General features: G+C 42.0%; 1 protein-coding gene and 1 long non-coding RNA gene across 3 annotated transcripts in view; both read left to right on the top strand.

Moving 5' to 3' along the window:
* me1 (malic enzyme 1, NADP(+)-dependent, cytosolic) overlaps positions 1–9,987 on the top strand; it is a 79,272-nt gene extending 69,285 nt beyond the window's left edge. For both annotated transcript variants that reach the window (XM_088999282.1, XM_088999281.1), the window contains 7 exons: positions 1,245–1,342; positions 1,646–1,759; positions 2,247–2,352; positions 6,426–6,568; positions 6,671–6,844; positions 9,310–9,408; positions 9,497–9,987. In XM_088999282.1, coding sequence (XP_088855408.1) covers positions 1,245–1,342; positions 1,646–1,759; positions 2,247–2,352; positions 6,426–6,568; positions 6,671–6,844; positions 9,310–9,408; positions 9,497–9,664 — 902 coding nt within the window. In that variant the 3' untranslated portion in view covers positions 9,665–9,987. The remainder of the gene's footprint in view (positions 1–1,244; positions 1,343–1,645; positions 1,760–2,246; positions 2,353–6,425; positions 6,569–6,670; positions 6,845–9,309; positions 9,409–9,496) is intronic.
* Positions 9,988–10,925: 938 nt separating this feature from the next.
* LOC148896193 (uncharacterized) lies at positions 10,926–11,829 on the top strand. Its single transcript, XR_016115382.1, has 2 exons — positions 10,926–11,250; positions 11,339–11,829. It is a non-coding gene; the product is annotated as an uncharacterized LOC148896193 (long non-coding RNA).
* Positions 11,830–14,482: the final 2,653 nt, after the last annotated feature.

The raw sequence follows: 14,482 nt of genomic DNA, 5'->3' as shown, positions 1-14,482 counted from the left end.
TAGAGTTTCATTTTTTGTGGGCCGTCCTAATCACTTATGGACGCAACAATAAATATATTGCTCCAAAATTTACTTTTCTTTTTCGAATTATTGAAGTTACAAGGACATTAATCTTTGTGACCGGTAGTTGATTTTCCCATTTTCCCACATTTCTGGGCAATATATGTTCGATGTTTGTTGTATTTACTTTTTCTTCATCAAGGTGTGACTTTAGATTGCATGTAAAATTGTCACACACCGGCCAATTCCTTGCACAACTTACATTGCCCGCCTTAGCTTGTAAAAATAAAGATTTTCTTTGTTTTGAATAATAATAATAATAATAATTGTTATTATTATTAGACATTTTATTTCCAAGCGACTTTCAAAACTCTTAAAGACACTTTAGAGTCACAGGATAATTTTTTTTCAGCAGGCGAGCAGCGGCAGCCACACCGTTCACTCAACCCGGGAATGATGGCAACTATTTGATATTCTCTGACAAAAATTCCCAGCAGACCAATCAACCCATTTCCAACGGAGCTTGGGCGCCATCTTTTGCATTTTCTGGGACACTACATTTCAGTCCAGATGCCATTGATGGCTCGAATTGATATGGGAGGACTCCTTTAATCGATTGCAAACATTTATGCTTTCCTCTTCAGAACTATTTGAATCATATTCATAACTGGATGAGTGACAAGAAAATCATCTTCTCCGAATCTGAACTCCGTGAGCCCATTGTGTTGTTTCTTGAGCAATGCAACACGACGTGGCGTGACATCATGAACTGGGATTTGTGCCGAATTTTGGACACTTTAACTCATTTTTATTGGTGTGTTGCATTTGACTAAAAATATCAGCCTGCGTGTTTTGGGTATTTTAGATGCTATAAAACGTTTTTCTGATGTCAGTTAGGAAACAAAAAAATGGTGTTGGTTGTCCTTTAAAGGGTCATAATCAGCCTAAGGAATTGATTGGGCTCAAATGTATTGCTTCTCCCTAGTTGTCGTCGGTAATCCAATCCCTCTGGTCAGCCTTCATTTGACCAACAATTGGAGATTTCGATCTTCTGCGGCATTCGGCAAACGGAAAAATTGTTTCAATGGTGGAGATAACTCGTTTAGTAACTAGTAACGTAAAGGAAGCAATGAAAACATTGTAATATATGGCACATAATATATGTGGCACATGTGTAATATTTGTTTGGATGGTTTGTAGGTACATAATACCAGTGTAAATTGTTGTTCTGTAATTTCCTTTAGGAACAGCTGCTGTAGCAGTAGCTGGACTTTTGGCTGCCCTCCGCATCACCAATCGCAAAATGAGTGACCACACTGTCGTGTTCCAAGGTGCAGGGGAGGTGGGTTGCTCATGCACAGTGAGACCAGACTATTACTTTTATGGCTTTGTCAACTCTCACGCACATCACTTAAAATGATAACAGCAGAAACGATGGACTGGGATTTGACAGGATGTGTTAAGTGTGGGGAAAAAAACAAAATGTTGTATTGCAATTCAAGTCTGTGAATTTCATTGACTGTTAAAATGTTATTTTTTATTGAGAAATGAGTTAAATATGTATTTCCATTTGTGTTCATCCACAACTTTATACGAGTGATCCTATCACTGTAAAAGTCTTGCCTCCCTCTCGTGTTGATACCAGGCGGCGATGGGGATTGCTGAGCTGATTACAATGGCCATGGAGAAAGATGGGCTTGCAAAGGAAGACGGTTTGAAGAAGATCTGGATGGTTGATTCCAAGGGCCTCATTGTTCAGGTAGATTTTTCTTACAAATTCTCCCCAAAATAGCTGCACCTAATTTATTCCATCTGCTTCCTCAAAAATCCCTTAAACATGCAGGTTAGATAAAATAAACATCCCTAATTTCCCCTCGGTTCTAATGTGAATGTATGAGCGTTCATTCGTCTTATTTCTCTGCGTTTGACTGACGGCTAGTACAGAGCCTTTCACACAGTCGGATGGGATAGGCAGTTGTCACCCGCTGGCCTCTTGTGGAAAACCACTGCAGAAATAGGAGGGCTGGATTTGACACTTTGATAATCCTTCACGTGTGATTGACTTGCGGCGTGATCCGTCACTTGAAGTCAATTCACAAATGGGTGGCAAAATATTTCGATTTGGGATAGTTGGATTGGTTTCAAGCACCAAGACAAGGTGTAAAATAGTCAGGAGTAAGAAAAGCCATGCCTTGATGACACAATTTCTCTTTGTCCTGTTCTTTGACATTGTCCACCTTTCGAAGGGTCGAGATCACCTGACTCATGAGAAGCAGAGGTTTGCTCATGAGCACCCACAGATGAGAACCCTGGAGGATGTGGTTCGGGAACTAAAACCCACTGCCCTCATTGGTAAAACACTTTTTTGTTTTTGTTTTTTTACAGGTGTGAAGGTCTTTGTCTGGTTATTTGAAAAGAAATTTAGCTCATAACTAACTTCAATAGAGGAGCACATTCACATTTTGGAGGAGCACGTAAATGTCCAGAAAAAAAATATGACAATGTAAAGCCGAGGTTGAATATTTCGACATTTAACTCCTACACTGCCATTCCCAAATTTATTCTGGAATTGAAAGTCATTACGTGGAGCTCCATTCATGAATTTGTTCGGGTTTTGTTTTTTCTTGCGGGGAGGGAGAGGGTGCATTTGAAGCTTCGGTCAGACCTCTAGAAATGTTTTTCCCTCCCAAGAGGGGGCAGCATTTGCATTTTGTACAGCCGCCCCCATTTTCAATGCAAATAACTCAAGAGCCAAGTAAGCTCAAAAGAGACTTTCTTCTTTCCTCGGAAAAAAAAGTTTACGATTTATTACGCTGCATTGAATGTTTATGCCGTCCTAAAAGTCAATATTCGGTGGGTCCTGCAACTTCTGTGAAAATAACAAAAACCCTGGCACTGGCGTGGACCCATTTTTGCACATCATTTGGTAGTGAATGAATTAAGTATGCTACTAAAAATTTAATAGAGCAATTGTGTCATTGGATAAACACTATTTTTCACACATGCATTTCAATTGATAACAAACAACAAATTGGCTTCTTTTTTATATCTATACTCAGCAGTTTTTTTTCTTAAACTAACAGATTGTTTGCATTTACCGTAAACTACAAATGACAAGCAGCAGCCCGGTACTAATCCAGTGACATTGGAATTTTCCCGCATCTCACATAGAGAGAGTTTTGGGATTTCCGACAAACGCCCGTTAACAGTGATTTCATTTTGTGTTTTTTTTTTTTGCAATTTTTTTTCTGGGGCGTAGATTAGATTAACGTGGCAATAAACTGAGGGCCCTAGAAAAATCATCCCTATCTTCGTACTAGAGGCCATGCAGCAAATAGAAATTATATGAAATGAACAAGAATAGTTTTGGATGAATGCAATAATCAAATTTCATGCAAGCAAAACAGTGATATCTCATTTTACGAATTTAATTGGTTCCCAGGAAGTGTGTGTTGGGCTAAAAGTTAGTCTGCCGAACATTTATTTCCCATAAGAAACCATTAAAAATTAGAATAATCCGTTCCCAGGTCCCCATAAAACATAATTTTCTACTAAATAAACCTTAAAACTACACAAAATATACCTTGTTTTACGTAAAATAAATGTGCTATTGTATTGTAATTAAATAAACTGTACTTTATAATAAACTCGTTTTATTTACTTTTGTGAGGGTCGTTGATGTAGTTGTCTTGATGATATCCGAGAGAAGTTGCCGTGCTTTCTCCAATAATACCCTCACTCATACTGTACCCTGCTAGCTGCTTTTCGTTAATCCAAATCAGCAAAAGTTTTTCAACCTCTTCTATTGCCTGAGACCGTTGCTTAGACAACACAGAAACACACTTAGCCACACGTAGCAATGGTCGACTTAGCATACTGGTACTGGGACGCTAAGTAATACAAACGCACACTTCGTTCGTGTTTTCCGATGATATTCTTCTGCTCGACCGTAATTTTCTTGAATGTCTTCTTATGTCACGGTGTGCAAGGTGGTGATGGCGGGTGTGGATCCCTAAAAGCAGGCAGGAGAGAGCCGGAGGTTGTATTTGAGAAATTGTATTAAAATAAAGTCAGCAGGAACAAAATGTAAAACATCAAAATCATCTGAATGGAAAAAATACAAAGTATCAAAAGAAAACCAAGATTAAAAGTCCGCCAAGATTAAACAAACACATGCACTGCACACAATGCATACTTCTTCTTTTCCTTTCGGCTTTTCCCCTCAGGGGTCGCCACAGCGAATCAATGTCCTCCATCTATCCCGGTTTTATGCATCCTCTTCCCTCACACCAGCTACCTTCATGTCCTCTTTGACCACATCCATAAACCTCCTCTTCGGTCTTCTTCTCGGTCTCCTGCCTGGCAGTTCAAGACTCAGCATCCTTCTCCAGATATAGTCACTCTCTCTCCTCTGGACATGTCCAAACCATCTCAGTCTGGCCTCTCTGACTTTCTTTGCAAAGCCTCTAATATGAGTTGTCCCTCTAATGTACTCATTCCTGATACTATCCAACCTGGTCACTCCCAAAGAAAACCTCAACATCTTCAGCTCTGCTACCTGTCTTTTCTTCAGTGGCACTGTCTCCAGTCCAAACATCATGGCTGGTCTCACCACTGTTTTATACACTTTTCCTTTCATCCTAGCTGAAACCCTTCTATCGCACATCACACCTGACATTTTTCTCCAGCCGCTCCAGCCTGCCTGGACATGCTTCTTCACCTCTTTTCCACACTCTCCATTGCTCTGGACAGTTGACCCCAAGTACTTAAAATCCTCCACCTTCTGTATCTCTTCTCCCTGTAGCATCACTCTTGCACTTGGATCCCTCTCATTCACACACATATTCCGTCTTGCTGCGACTGATCTTCATTCCTCTCCTTTGCAGGGCATATCTTCACATCTCTAGTTTTTCCGCCACCTGTTCCCTGTTCTCGCTACAGATCACAATGTCATCTGCAAACATCATGGTATAAGGAGATTCTTGTCTAACATCGTCTGTCAGCCTGTCCATCACCATAGCAAACAAGAAGGGGCTCAAAGCTGACCCCTGGTGGAGTCCCACCCCCACCTTGAATTCCTCAGTCATTAAAATAGGAACAGATAATGATCGAAAACCAACCTTTGACTTGTAAAAGGATTTTTTTTTTCTAGAGGCCAAATAGGAAAAAAATCTGATAGCATCTCTGGTATTGTTCAGGGGGCCGGGCCAAATGTGCTGACGGGCCAAACTGAGAGCACCTGAATGTACCACCGGACCCCCCCCCCCCACACTTCCTCACACGTCACTTTCTTGTGTCGCGTCGCATGTGAACGACTCCTTTAGCATTCTATTGTGAGCAGTCGTGTTTGTATTGTTCAATCACGATTATAAACAACATACATTGATTAAAATATGAACAGATCTTCTTCTTTTCCTTTCGGCTTTTCCCCTCAGGGTTCGCCACAGCAAATCAATGTCCTCCATCTATCCCGGTTTTGTGCATCCTCTTCTCTCACACCAGCTACCTTCATGTACTCTTTGACCACATCCATAAACCTCCTCTTCGGTCTTCCTCTCAGTCTCCTGCCTGGCAGTTCAAGGCTCAGCATCCTTCTCCAGATATAGTCACTCTCTCTCCTCTGGACATGTCCAAACCATCTCAGTCTGGCCTCTCTGACTTTCTCTGCAAAGCCTCTAACATGAGTTGTCCCTCTAATGTACTCCCTCCGGTACCTATCCAACCTACAGTACCAATGGCGGCCGTTGTTAACCCGGGCCTCGACCGATCCGGTATGGGATTCATAGGTTTGATTCGCATATTTGTTTTGGCAAAATTTTTTACGTCGGATGCCCTTCCTGACACAACCCTCTGTATTTATCCGGGCTTGGGACCGGCACAATAAGACACTGGCTTGTGCCCCCTTGTGGCTACATTACTGCACACAATGCATACAATTGCATCCAACAGCATACAATGTGTTCAACAGCATTCACACTGTTCAACCATGTGGTTTGGTGTTCATCTGCCGAAAACTAGTCCACCAGCCATCGTGGCGCTGTGTGGTTTGGTTCGTCCGCCAAAAAGTAGTTCGTTAGCCAAGACTGTGCTTGCAAATTTAATGTTCGTGAGGCGAAAAGTTTGTGAGCTAAAGCGTTCGTAAGCTGAGGTATCACTGTATACAGCTTGTGAATGTACCACCGCCACACAGCACATAACACAGCAGTTTAGTCTGAATCACGGTCGATATTGGTAGGAAAAGCATTTCAAGAAATATAAAAGAATCAAACGAAGAAGAGTAGGTATGGCAATAAACGAATGTACCGCCTTGTGCCAGCTAAAGATACATTTGGACCCGACTTTTTATTGTCGAGTTTTATCGTCTGCCTTTGGGAGCCTGACAATTCATTGGTACTGTGTTGTTTATCATTGCCTGTCTGTTTCAGGTGTGGCAGCTGTGGCTGGCGCCTTCTCCGAGCAGATTATCAGGGACATGGCGTCCTTCAACAAACACCCTATCATCTTTGCTCTCAGCAACCCGACCAGCAAAGCCGAATGCACTGCAGAGCAATGTTACACATTCACAGAGGTACTGTGAAAATGCACCCACAGTACACTTGTATTCATTTTACATTGAAAATGCACATACTGCACTGTAATAGATATAAACAATATTGACCTTGTGCTGTAGGGGCGTGGCATCTTTGCCAGTGGCAGTCCATTTGATCCTGTCACCTTACATGACGGGAGGACATTGTACCCTGGTCAAGGAAACAACGCGTACATCTTTCCTGGTGTGGGCCTTGGTGTCACCGCCGGTGCCATTCGTCACATCAGTGAAGATGTTTTTCTTACCGCGGCGGAGGTAGCATTGACATTTAGCACAAGAAAACAAACACTGAAGGGACACTTCATTCACATATATTCGCATATGTCCAAAGCACACCGATGAAGCATTAATAATAATAATACATTTATTTTATAAGTGCCATTTAAAACTCTCAAGGACACTTTACAGTCACAGGATATTTTTTTCTGAGGGTGAGCAGCGGCGGCCACACGCGCCAGCGTTCATGCAACCCGTAAATATTATTCTCTAATATACGACCTGTCTCAAAAAGATAACGTTTAACGCTTTCTTACGGAAATAATTTCTATTTGCGACAATTTATAGAAAGCTATGTCACACATTTGTATTCATTATTCATATTTATTGCAGTCTATCTTATGGTCACTTTCAGTCACCTAATTGTCGAAGATGTGTGTTCTTCAACATGGCCGCTCAGTCCTATCATTGCCAATGTTTTCATTATGGCTGTGCTTTTTTTGCTTTCAACCTCTTTAAATCTTTCCAAATAATAGCCAAATATTACATGATATCTTGGGACTTCAATGTAATCAAAATAATGAGTAAGAGACTGCAAGTATGAGTCTATTGGCTAGCACTGTGCAGATTCAAGATGTCCCTCAAGTCCAGCGTGCAGTTACGCGCATCAAATTAACTGGATGGATGGATTGATGAATGGGTGAAATATAAGACTAATGGAGTGTAAAGAGATATTCGGCCGGACACTGTGAACAATGGCTCGAACACAGGAAGATGCTTTGTTGTTACTCATCCAGTTATGAATATGATTCAAATATTTCTGAAGCGGAACGCATACATTTTTGCAATCGATTAAAGAAGTACTTGGTATCAATTCGAGCCATCAGGAATCCAATGTAGCGTCCCAGAAAATGCAACACATAACCACCATCGCGTTATTCATGTGTTTTCCTTCTAATTTCGGCATCAACACGGACCAAACAAAGTACACAAAATGCATTATGTGTCGCTTTCTTGGTCCGGGGCGTTCCAGACGTGACGTCATGTCAGGCATCGTCATCAACTCGAAAACAAGACTTCCTGAATATTTAGCGCGAGTCTTAAAAAAATAAAATATAGCTATATGCCGTGGAATCTTTGTAAAATACGCTCAATAGAAGTCATTTGAAGTGATTTTACAAATTATGGACACAACTTGTCCCGAGGCGTCGGTTGTCCTTTGAGTGATACATTACTAAAACATAGTCTTCTTGATTTGAATACCACGCCCATGGACGTTCCAAGCACCAACAGCTATAAACAATAGAACGGACATTTTAATTGGTTGTCTTTCCCTGAACCAATAGATTTGTAACCTGGCTTGAGATGTGAAGGAGTAACAAGTCCTAAATTACTGCTGTGAAGGAGTTGACCAAGTACTAAATTATGTCCTGTGAAGGAGTTGACCAAGTATTAAATTATGTCCGAGGCTAGATCTCCTACATGAAGATGACGGGTTAACAGGCTGTGTCTGTTCACCTCAGATTGACCCCAGGGATTTCTGTGCTTTCATTGTAGGCCTCTTGTTCGTTGGCCAACAAAGCATGCGACTTTTAAATATCATAACTTCTTATTCTGTCTATTCTCTATCATGAAGTAATAAAAAATACACCTTTGTAAACACAAATACCATTGACACTAAGAATGGAAAAAATAAATACAGAAAATAACAGCATGAGGCAGGTTTGCAGTATTCTTAATTCGCCCTTACATTTAGTGGAATGGGACACTTACAGTGAAGAAAATAAGTATTTAAACACCCTGCTATTTTGCTATTTCTCCCACTTAAAAATCATGGAGGGGTGTGAAATATTCATCGTCGGTGCATGTCCACTGTGAGAGAGGTTGGTCTTTGCCATGTTACAAGTTAAAGTCTGACTGATTGTATGGGGTTGACAGGTGTCTTTATGCAGCTAATGACCTCGAACAGGTGCATCTGATTCAGGATGATACATGGAGTGCAGGTGAACTTCTAATGGGTGGACTAACAGGTCTTTCAGGGTCAGAATTATAGATGACACTCAGGTGATCAAAGACTTATTTGCAGCTATTTCACACAAATAAATCGTTAAAATACTGGACGTGCACCAACCATAAAAATTGCAGATCCCTCCATGATTTCTAGGTGGGGGAAATACAAAATAGCAGGATGTTCAAATACTTATTTTCTTCACTGTATAATATGAGCTTGGCCTCAGAAACTTAAATGAACAACAGCTTTAGATTTGCATTGAGAAGAATGTTCAGGTGTTTCTCTGCATTCATCCGTCTTCTATACCAATTACTTGTCATCAGAACAGTTATCAAGCTGGACCAAACGGTTCGGCAGCTGGGATAGGGCCCTATCGGAGAAGTGGTATATAAAATGGATGGATGGTTGTCGCTTGGTAGAATTGTCATTGGTTTGAGTCGAAACATTTGTTTATAATTCTGGTGATTATTTCTGCTTTTCTGTGGGGAAAAAGGCTCTTGCTGACCTCGTGACAGAGAAGGACCTTTTTGAGGGAAGACTGTTTCCACCGCTCAGGTCCATCAGGGAGGTCTCCCTTGCGCTGGCAGTGAAGGTGAGAGTTGAGCTTGTGTTCACATGAGCCATTTTCTTTTGTGATAGATGTTTATTCGTTCTTTCCATATGAAACAAATGTGTTACAGATACTGGAATATGCCTACAAGCACAACATAGCCACACTTCGCCCCGAGCCCGCTGACAAAGAAGCATACTTACGCTCACTGATTTTCACCACTGACTATGATGATTTTACTGCGGACTCATACCGCTGGCCAGAGGACAGCGTGACAGTCCAGTCATGCAAACTTTGACATCATGGATGTCAGAGGAGTTCAGGTTAACCACCGCCATCCAAGCATAAGGACAGAGGACCTGTATCCAATTTATTTTGGCCATACTGCGCAAGTGTGAATTTTATGGTAACGGCACTGGCATAAAAGCGCCGTTGGATTTTTGATGCTGCTGACCAGATTTTATTTCATGAGAATGTCTTAATTCTGAATCAGACTTGTCACATTGCAGTGTGCAACTACCACATTTGTGAAAGTGTACTGTGATATTAGTACTGTATTTGGATGTTGCCATCTTCTGTAGTATGTAGAGATGTTTTGAATAAAAATGTATTTGATTCTTATTGTCTTTGTTGAGACTTTACTTTTGTACAATTAGTACCAAAAATCCGAGTATTGACCTGTGGGTTTAAAATGAGTACTAAATTATGTCCTGTGAAGGAGTTGACCAAGTATTAAATTATGTCCGAGGCTAGATCTCCTACATTAAGATGACGGGTTAACAGGCTGTGTCTGTTCACCTCAGATTGACCCCAGGGATTTCTGTGCTTTCATTGTAGGCCTCTTGTTCGGTGGCCAACAAAGCATGCGACTTTTAAATATCATAACTTCTTATTCTGTCTATTCTCTATCATGAAGTAATAAAAAAATACACCTTTGTAAACACAAATACCATTGACAGTAAGAATGGAAAAAATAAATACAGAAAATAACAGCATGAGGCAGGTTTACAGTATTCTTAATTCTCCCTTACATTTAGTGGAATGGGATACTTACAGTGAAGAAAATAAGTATTTAAACACCCTGCTATTTTGCTATTTCTCCCACTTAAAAATCATGGAGGGGTGTGAAATATTCATCGTCGGTGCATGTCCACTGTGAGAGAGGTTGGTCTTTGCCATGTTACAAGTTAAAGTCTGACTGATTGTATGGGGTGGACAGGTGTCTTTATGCAGCTAATGACCTCGAACAGGTGCATCTGATTCAGGATGATACATGGAGTGCAGGTGAACTTCTAATGGGCGGACTAACAGGTCTTTCAGGGTCAGAATTATAGATGACACTCAGGTGATCAAAGACTTATTTGCAGCTATTTCACACAAATAAATCGTTAAAATACTGGACGTGCACCAACCATAAAAATTGCAGATCCCTCCATGATTTCTAGGTGGGGGAAATACAAAATAGCAGGATGTTCAAATACTTATTTTCTTCACTGTATAATATGAGCTTGGCCTCAGAAACTTAAATGAACAACAGCTTTAGATTTGCATTGAGAAGAATGTTCAGGTGTTTCTCTGCATTCATCCGTCTTCTATACCAATTATTTGTCATCAGAACAGTTATCAAGCTGGACCAAACGGTTCGGCAGCTGGGATAGGGCCCTATCGGAGAAGTGGTATATAAAATGGATGGATGGTTGTCGCTTGGTAGAATTGTCATTGGTTTGAGTCGAAACATTTGTTTATAATTCTGGTGATTATTTCTGCTTTTCTGTGGGGAAAAAGGCTCTTGCTGACCTCGTGACAGAGAAGGACCTTTTTGAGGGAAGACTGTTTCCACCGCTCAGGTCCATCAGGGAGGTCTCCCTTGCGCTGGCAGTGAAGGTGAGAGTTGAGCTTGTGTTCACATGAGCCATTTTCTTTTGTGATAGATGTTTATTCGTTCTTTCCATATGAAACAAATGTGTTACAGATACTGGAATATGCCTACAAGCACAACATAGCCACACTTCGCCCCGAGCCCGCTGACAAAGAAGCATACTTACGCTCACTGATTTTCACCACTGACTATGATGATTTTACTGCGGACTCATACCGCTGGCCAGAGGACAGCGTGACAGTCCAGTCATGCAAACTTTGACATCATGGATGTCAGAGGAGTTCAGGTTAACCACCGCCATCCAAGCATAAGGACAGAGGACCTGTATCCAATTTATTTTGGCCATACTGCGCAAGTGTGAATTTTATGGTAACGGCACTGGCATAAAAGCGCCGTTGGATTTTTGATGCTGCTGACCAGATTTTATTTCATGAGAATGTCTTAATTCTGAATCAGACTTGTCACATTGCAGTGTGCAACTACCACATTTGTGAAAGTGTACTGTGATATTAGTACTGTATTTGGATGTTGCCATCTTCTGTAGTATGTAGAGATGTTTTGAATAAAAATGTATTTGATTCTTATTGTCTTTGTTGAGACTTTACTTTTGTACAATTAGTACCAAAAATCCGAGTATTGACCTGTGGGTTTAAAATGAAAACTAATAGAAACAGTCAAAAATCGTGTTCCAAAGGCATTTTAGTCCTGCTTGATAAGGTGGTGATGAACAGGAAAGTCAAGTTTCATTGATCATGCTTGGCAAGGCTTTTTAGTTATGTTGATGGTAACCGTCTTCCCTCTAGCGGTGAAAAGTTATAGTTGCAATCATCATGTAGAAATATGTATGTATGTATGTATGTATGTATGTATGTATGTATGTATGTATGTATGTATGTATGTATGTATGTATGTATGTATGTGTGTATATACAGTAAAGTCTCGTTATATCGATACTCAAGGGAGTCCGAAAAAATATCGATATAACCGGGACTATCGATATATCCGACCCTGTTTGCATGTAATTTTCTCCGTGCGTGCATAGAAATAGTATCGATATAACCGGGACTATCGATATATCCGATATCGATATAACGAGACTTTACTGTATATATAAAATCCACGTCTCACCCCCCATGGGTGGTGTCTGTCCCCCACTTCAGCTCGGATATCCAATGGTGTTCCCGGGATCTGTTGCAACCACTCGTCGAGTTTGGGGGGTCACTGCCCCGAGTGCTCCGACCACCACAGGCACGACTGTCATCTGTACCTTCCAGCCTCTCTCCAGCTCCTTTCTGAGCCCTTGGTATTTCTTGATTTTTTTCATGTTCCTTTTTTCTGATGTTTCAATCACTCGGGACCGCTACATCCACGACAACGGCTTTCCTTTGCCCTTTATCCATGACCACGATATCTGGTTTTTTGGCCATTACCATCTTGTCAGTCTGTATCTGGAAGTCCCACAGGATCTTTGCTCGGTCATTCTCTCCTACGTTGGGAGGTGTTTCCCATTTTGACCTTGGGGTTACCAGTCCATACTCTGCACAGATGTTTCGGTAGACTATGCCAGCCACCTGGTTATGGCACTCCATGTAGGCTTTCCCTGCCAGCATCTTACACCCTGCAGTTATGTGTTGGATTGTCTCGGGTGCCTCTTTGCACAACCTACACCTTGGGTCTTGCCTGGTGTGGTATACCGTGCCTCTATGGCTCTGGTGTTCAGGGCCTGCTCTTGAGCAGCCAGGATGAGTGCCTCTGTGCTGTTCTTGAGGCCAGCCCTCTCTAGCCACTGATAGGACTTCTTGAGATCAGCCACTTCAGTTATGGTTCAGTGGTACATCCCATGTACAGGCTTTTCCTCCCATGATTGTCCCTCTTCCAGCACCTCATCCTCTGTTCCCCATTGTCTGAGACATTCTCTGAGTACATCATCTGTTGGAGCCTTCTCTTTGATGTATTCGTTGAGCTCGGATGTTTCATCCTGGACAGTGGCTCTCACACTCACTAGTCCCCGGCCTCCTTCTTTACGGCTTGTGTACAGTCTCAGGGTGCTGTATTTGGGATGGAATCTTCCATGCATGGTGAGGAGTTTTCGCGTCTTAACATCTGTGATCTGAAGCTGTTTATTGCCCGGGTCTTGTTCTTGCCATTGAGCTGGCTTCTTAGGACTTGCCTCACCCGCTGGAGGTATTTGGTCCTTGCCGCTTTCCTTGTTGCTAGTTCGAGGTTGCCATTGGCCTGTGGTATACCGAGATACTTTTAGCTGTTTTAAATTTCTGCTATTGTTCCTTCTGGGAGTGAGACCCCTTCAGTGTGGACTACCTTGCCCCTCTTAGTCACCATCCGACTACATTTCTCCAGCCCCCGAATGACATCCCGATGTCACTGCTGTAGATCCTGGTTGTGTGGATCAGGGACTCAATGTCCCTTTCGGTCTAAGCAGACAGCTTTATGTCATCCATGTAGAGGAGGTGACTGATCGTAGCTCCATTTCTGAGGCGGTATCCATAGCCTGTCTTGGCGATTATCTGGCTGAGGGGGTTCAGTCCTATGCAGAACAACAGTGGGGAGAGTGCATCACCTCAGTATATGCCACATTTGATGGACACTTGCGTTAGTGGCTTCCATTGGCTTCAAGTGTGGTTTTCCACATCCTCATCAAGTTTGCAACGAAGGCTCTCAGGATCCTGTTGATCTTATACAACTCCAAGCATTCAGTGATCCAGGTGTGTGGCATCGAGTCATATGCTTTCTTGTAATCAATCCAGGCTGTGCGCAGGTTGGTATGTGGGGACATGCAGTCTTGTGCGACTGTTCTGTCAACCAGCAGCTGATTTTTGGCACCTCTAGTATCTTTACCAATGCCTTTCTGTGCTTTGCTCATGTATTGATCCAATTGTCCACTTATCTTAGCCGCAATGATGCCTGACATGAGCTTCCATGTTGTGGAGAGACAGGTTATTGGCCGATAGTTGGAAGGAACTGCACCCTTTGAGGTATCCGTCTGATATTGACTGCATCCTCCACAGACCTGTTTACACGGTACGAAAAATGAAGAGGATCTAGCAGAGGTCCGGTGATGTTCTTTCGGTGGTTCAGCACGAGGCGTTCAAAGGACTTCATGACCACAGACGTCAGAGCAACACGTCTATAGTTGTTCAATCCCAAGGGTGCTGGTTTCTTTGAAACTGGGACGATAGTAGACTGTTTGAAGCAGGATCGGACTTAACACTACTCCAG

The sequence above is a fragment of the Hippocampus bargibanti genome, linkage group LG06 (genome assembly GCF_051943395.1).
Source record: "Hippocampus bargibanti isolate YZ-2025 linkage group LG06, ASM5194339v1, whole genome shotgun sequence".
Classification (NCBI taxonomy): domain Eukaryota; kingdom Metazoa; phylum Chordata; class Actinopteri; order Syngnathiformes; family Syngnathidae; genus Hippocampus; species Hippocampus bargibanti.
The sequence above is the reverse complement of the archived record's forward strand: the minus strand, read 5'-3'. Positions and strand labels throughout refer to the sequence as shown.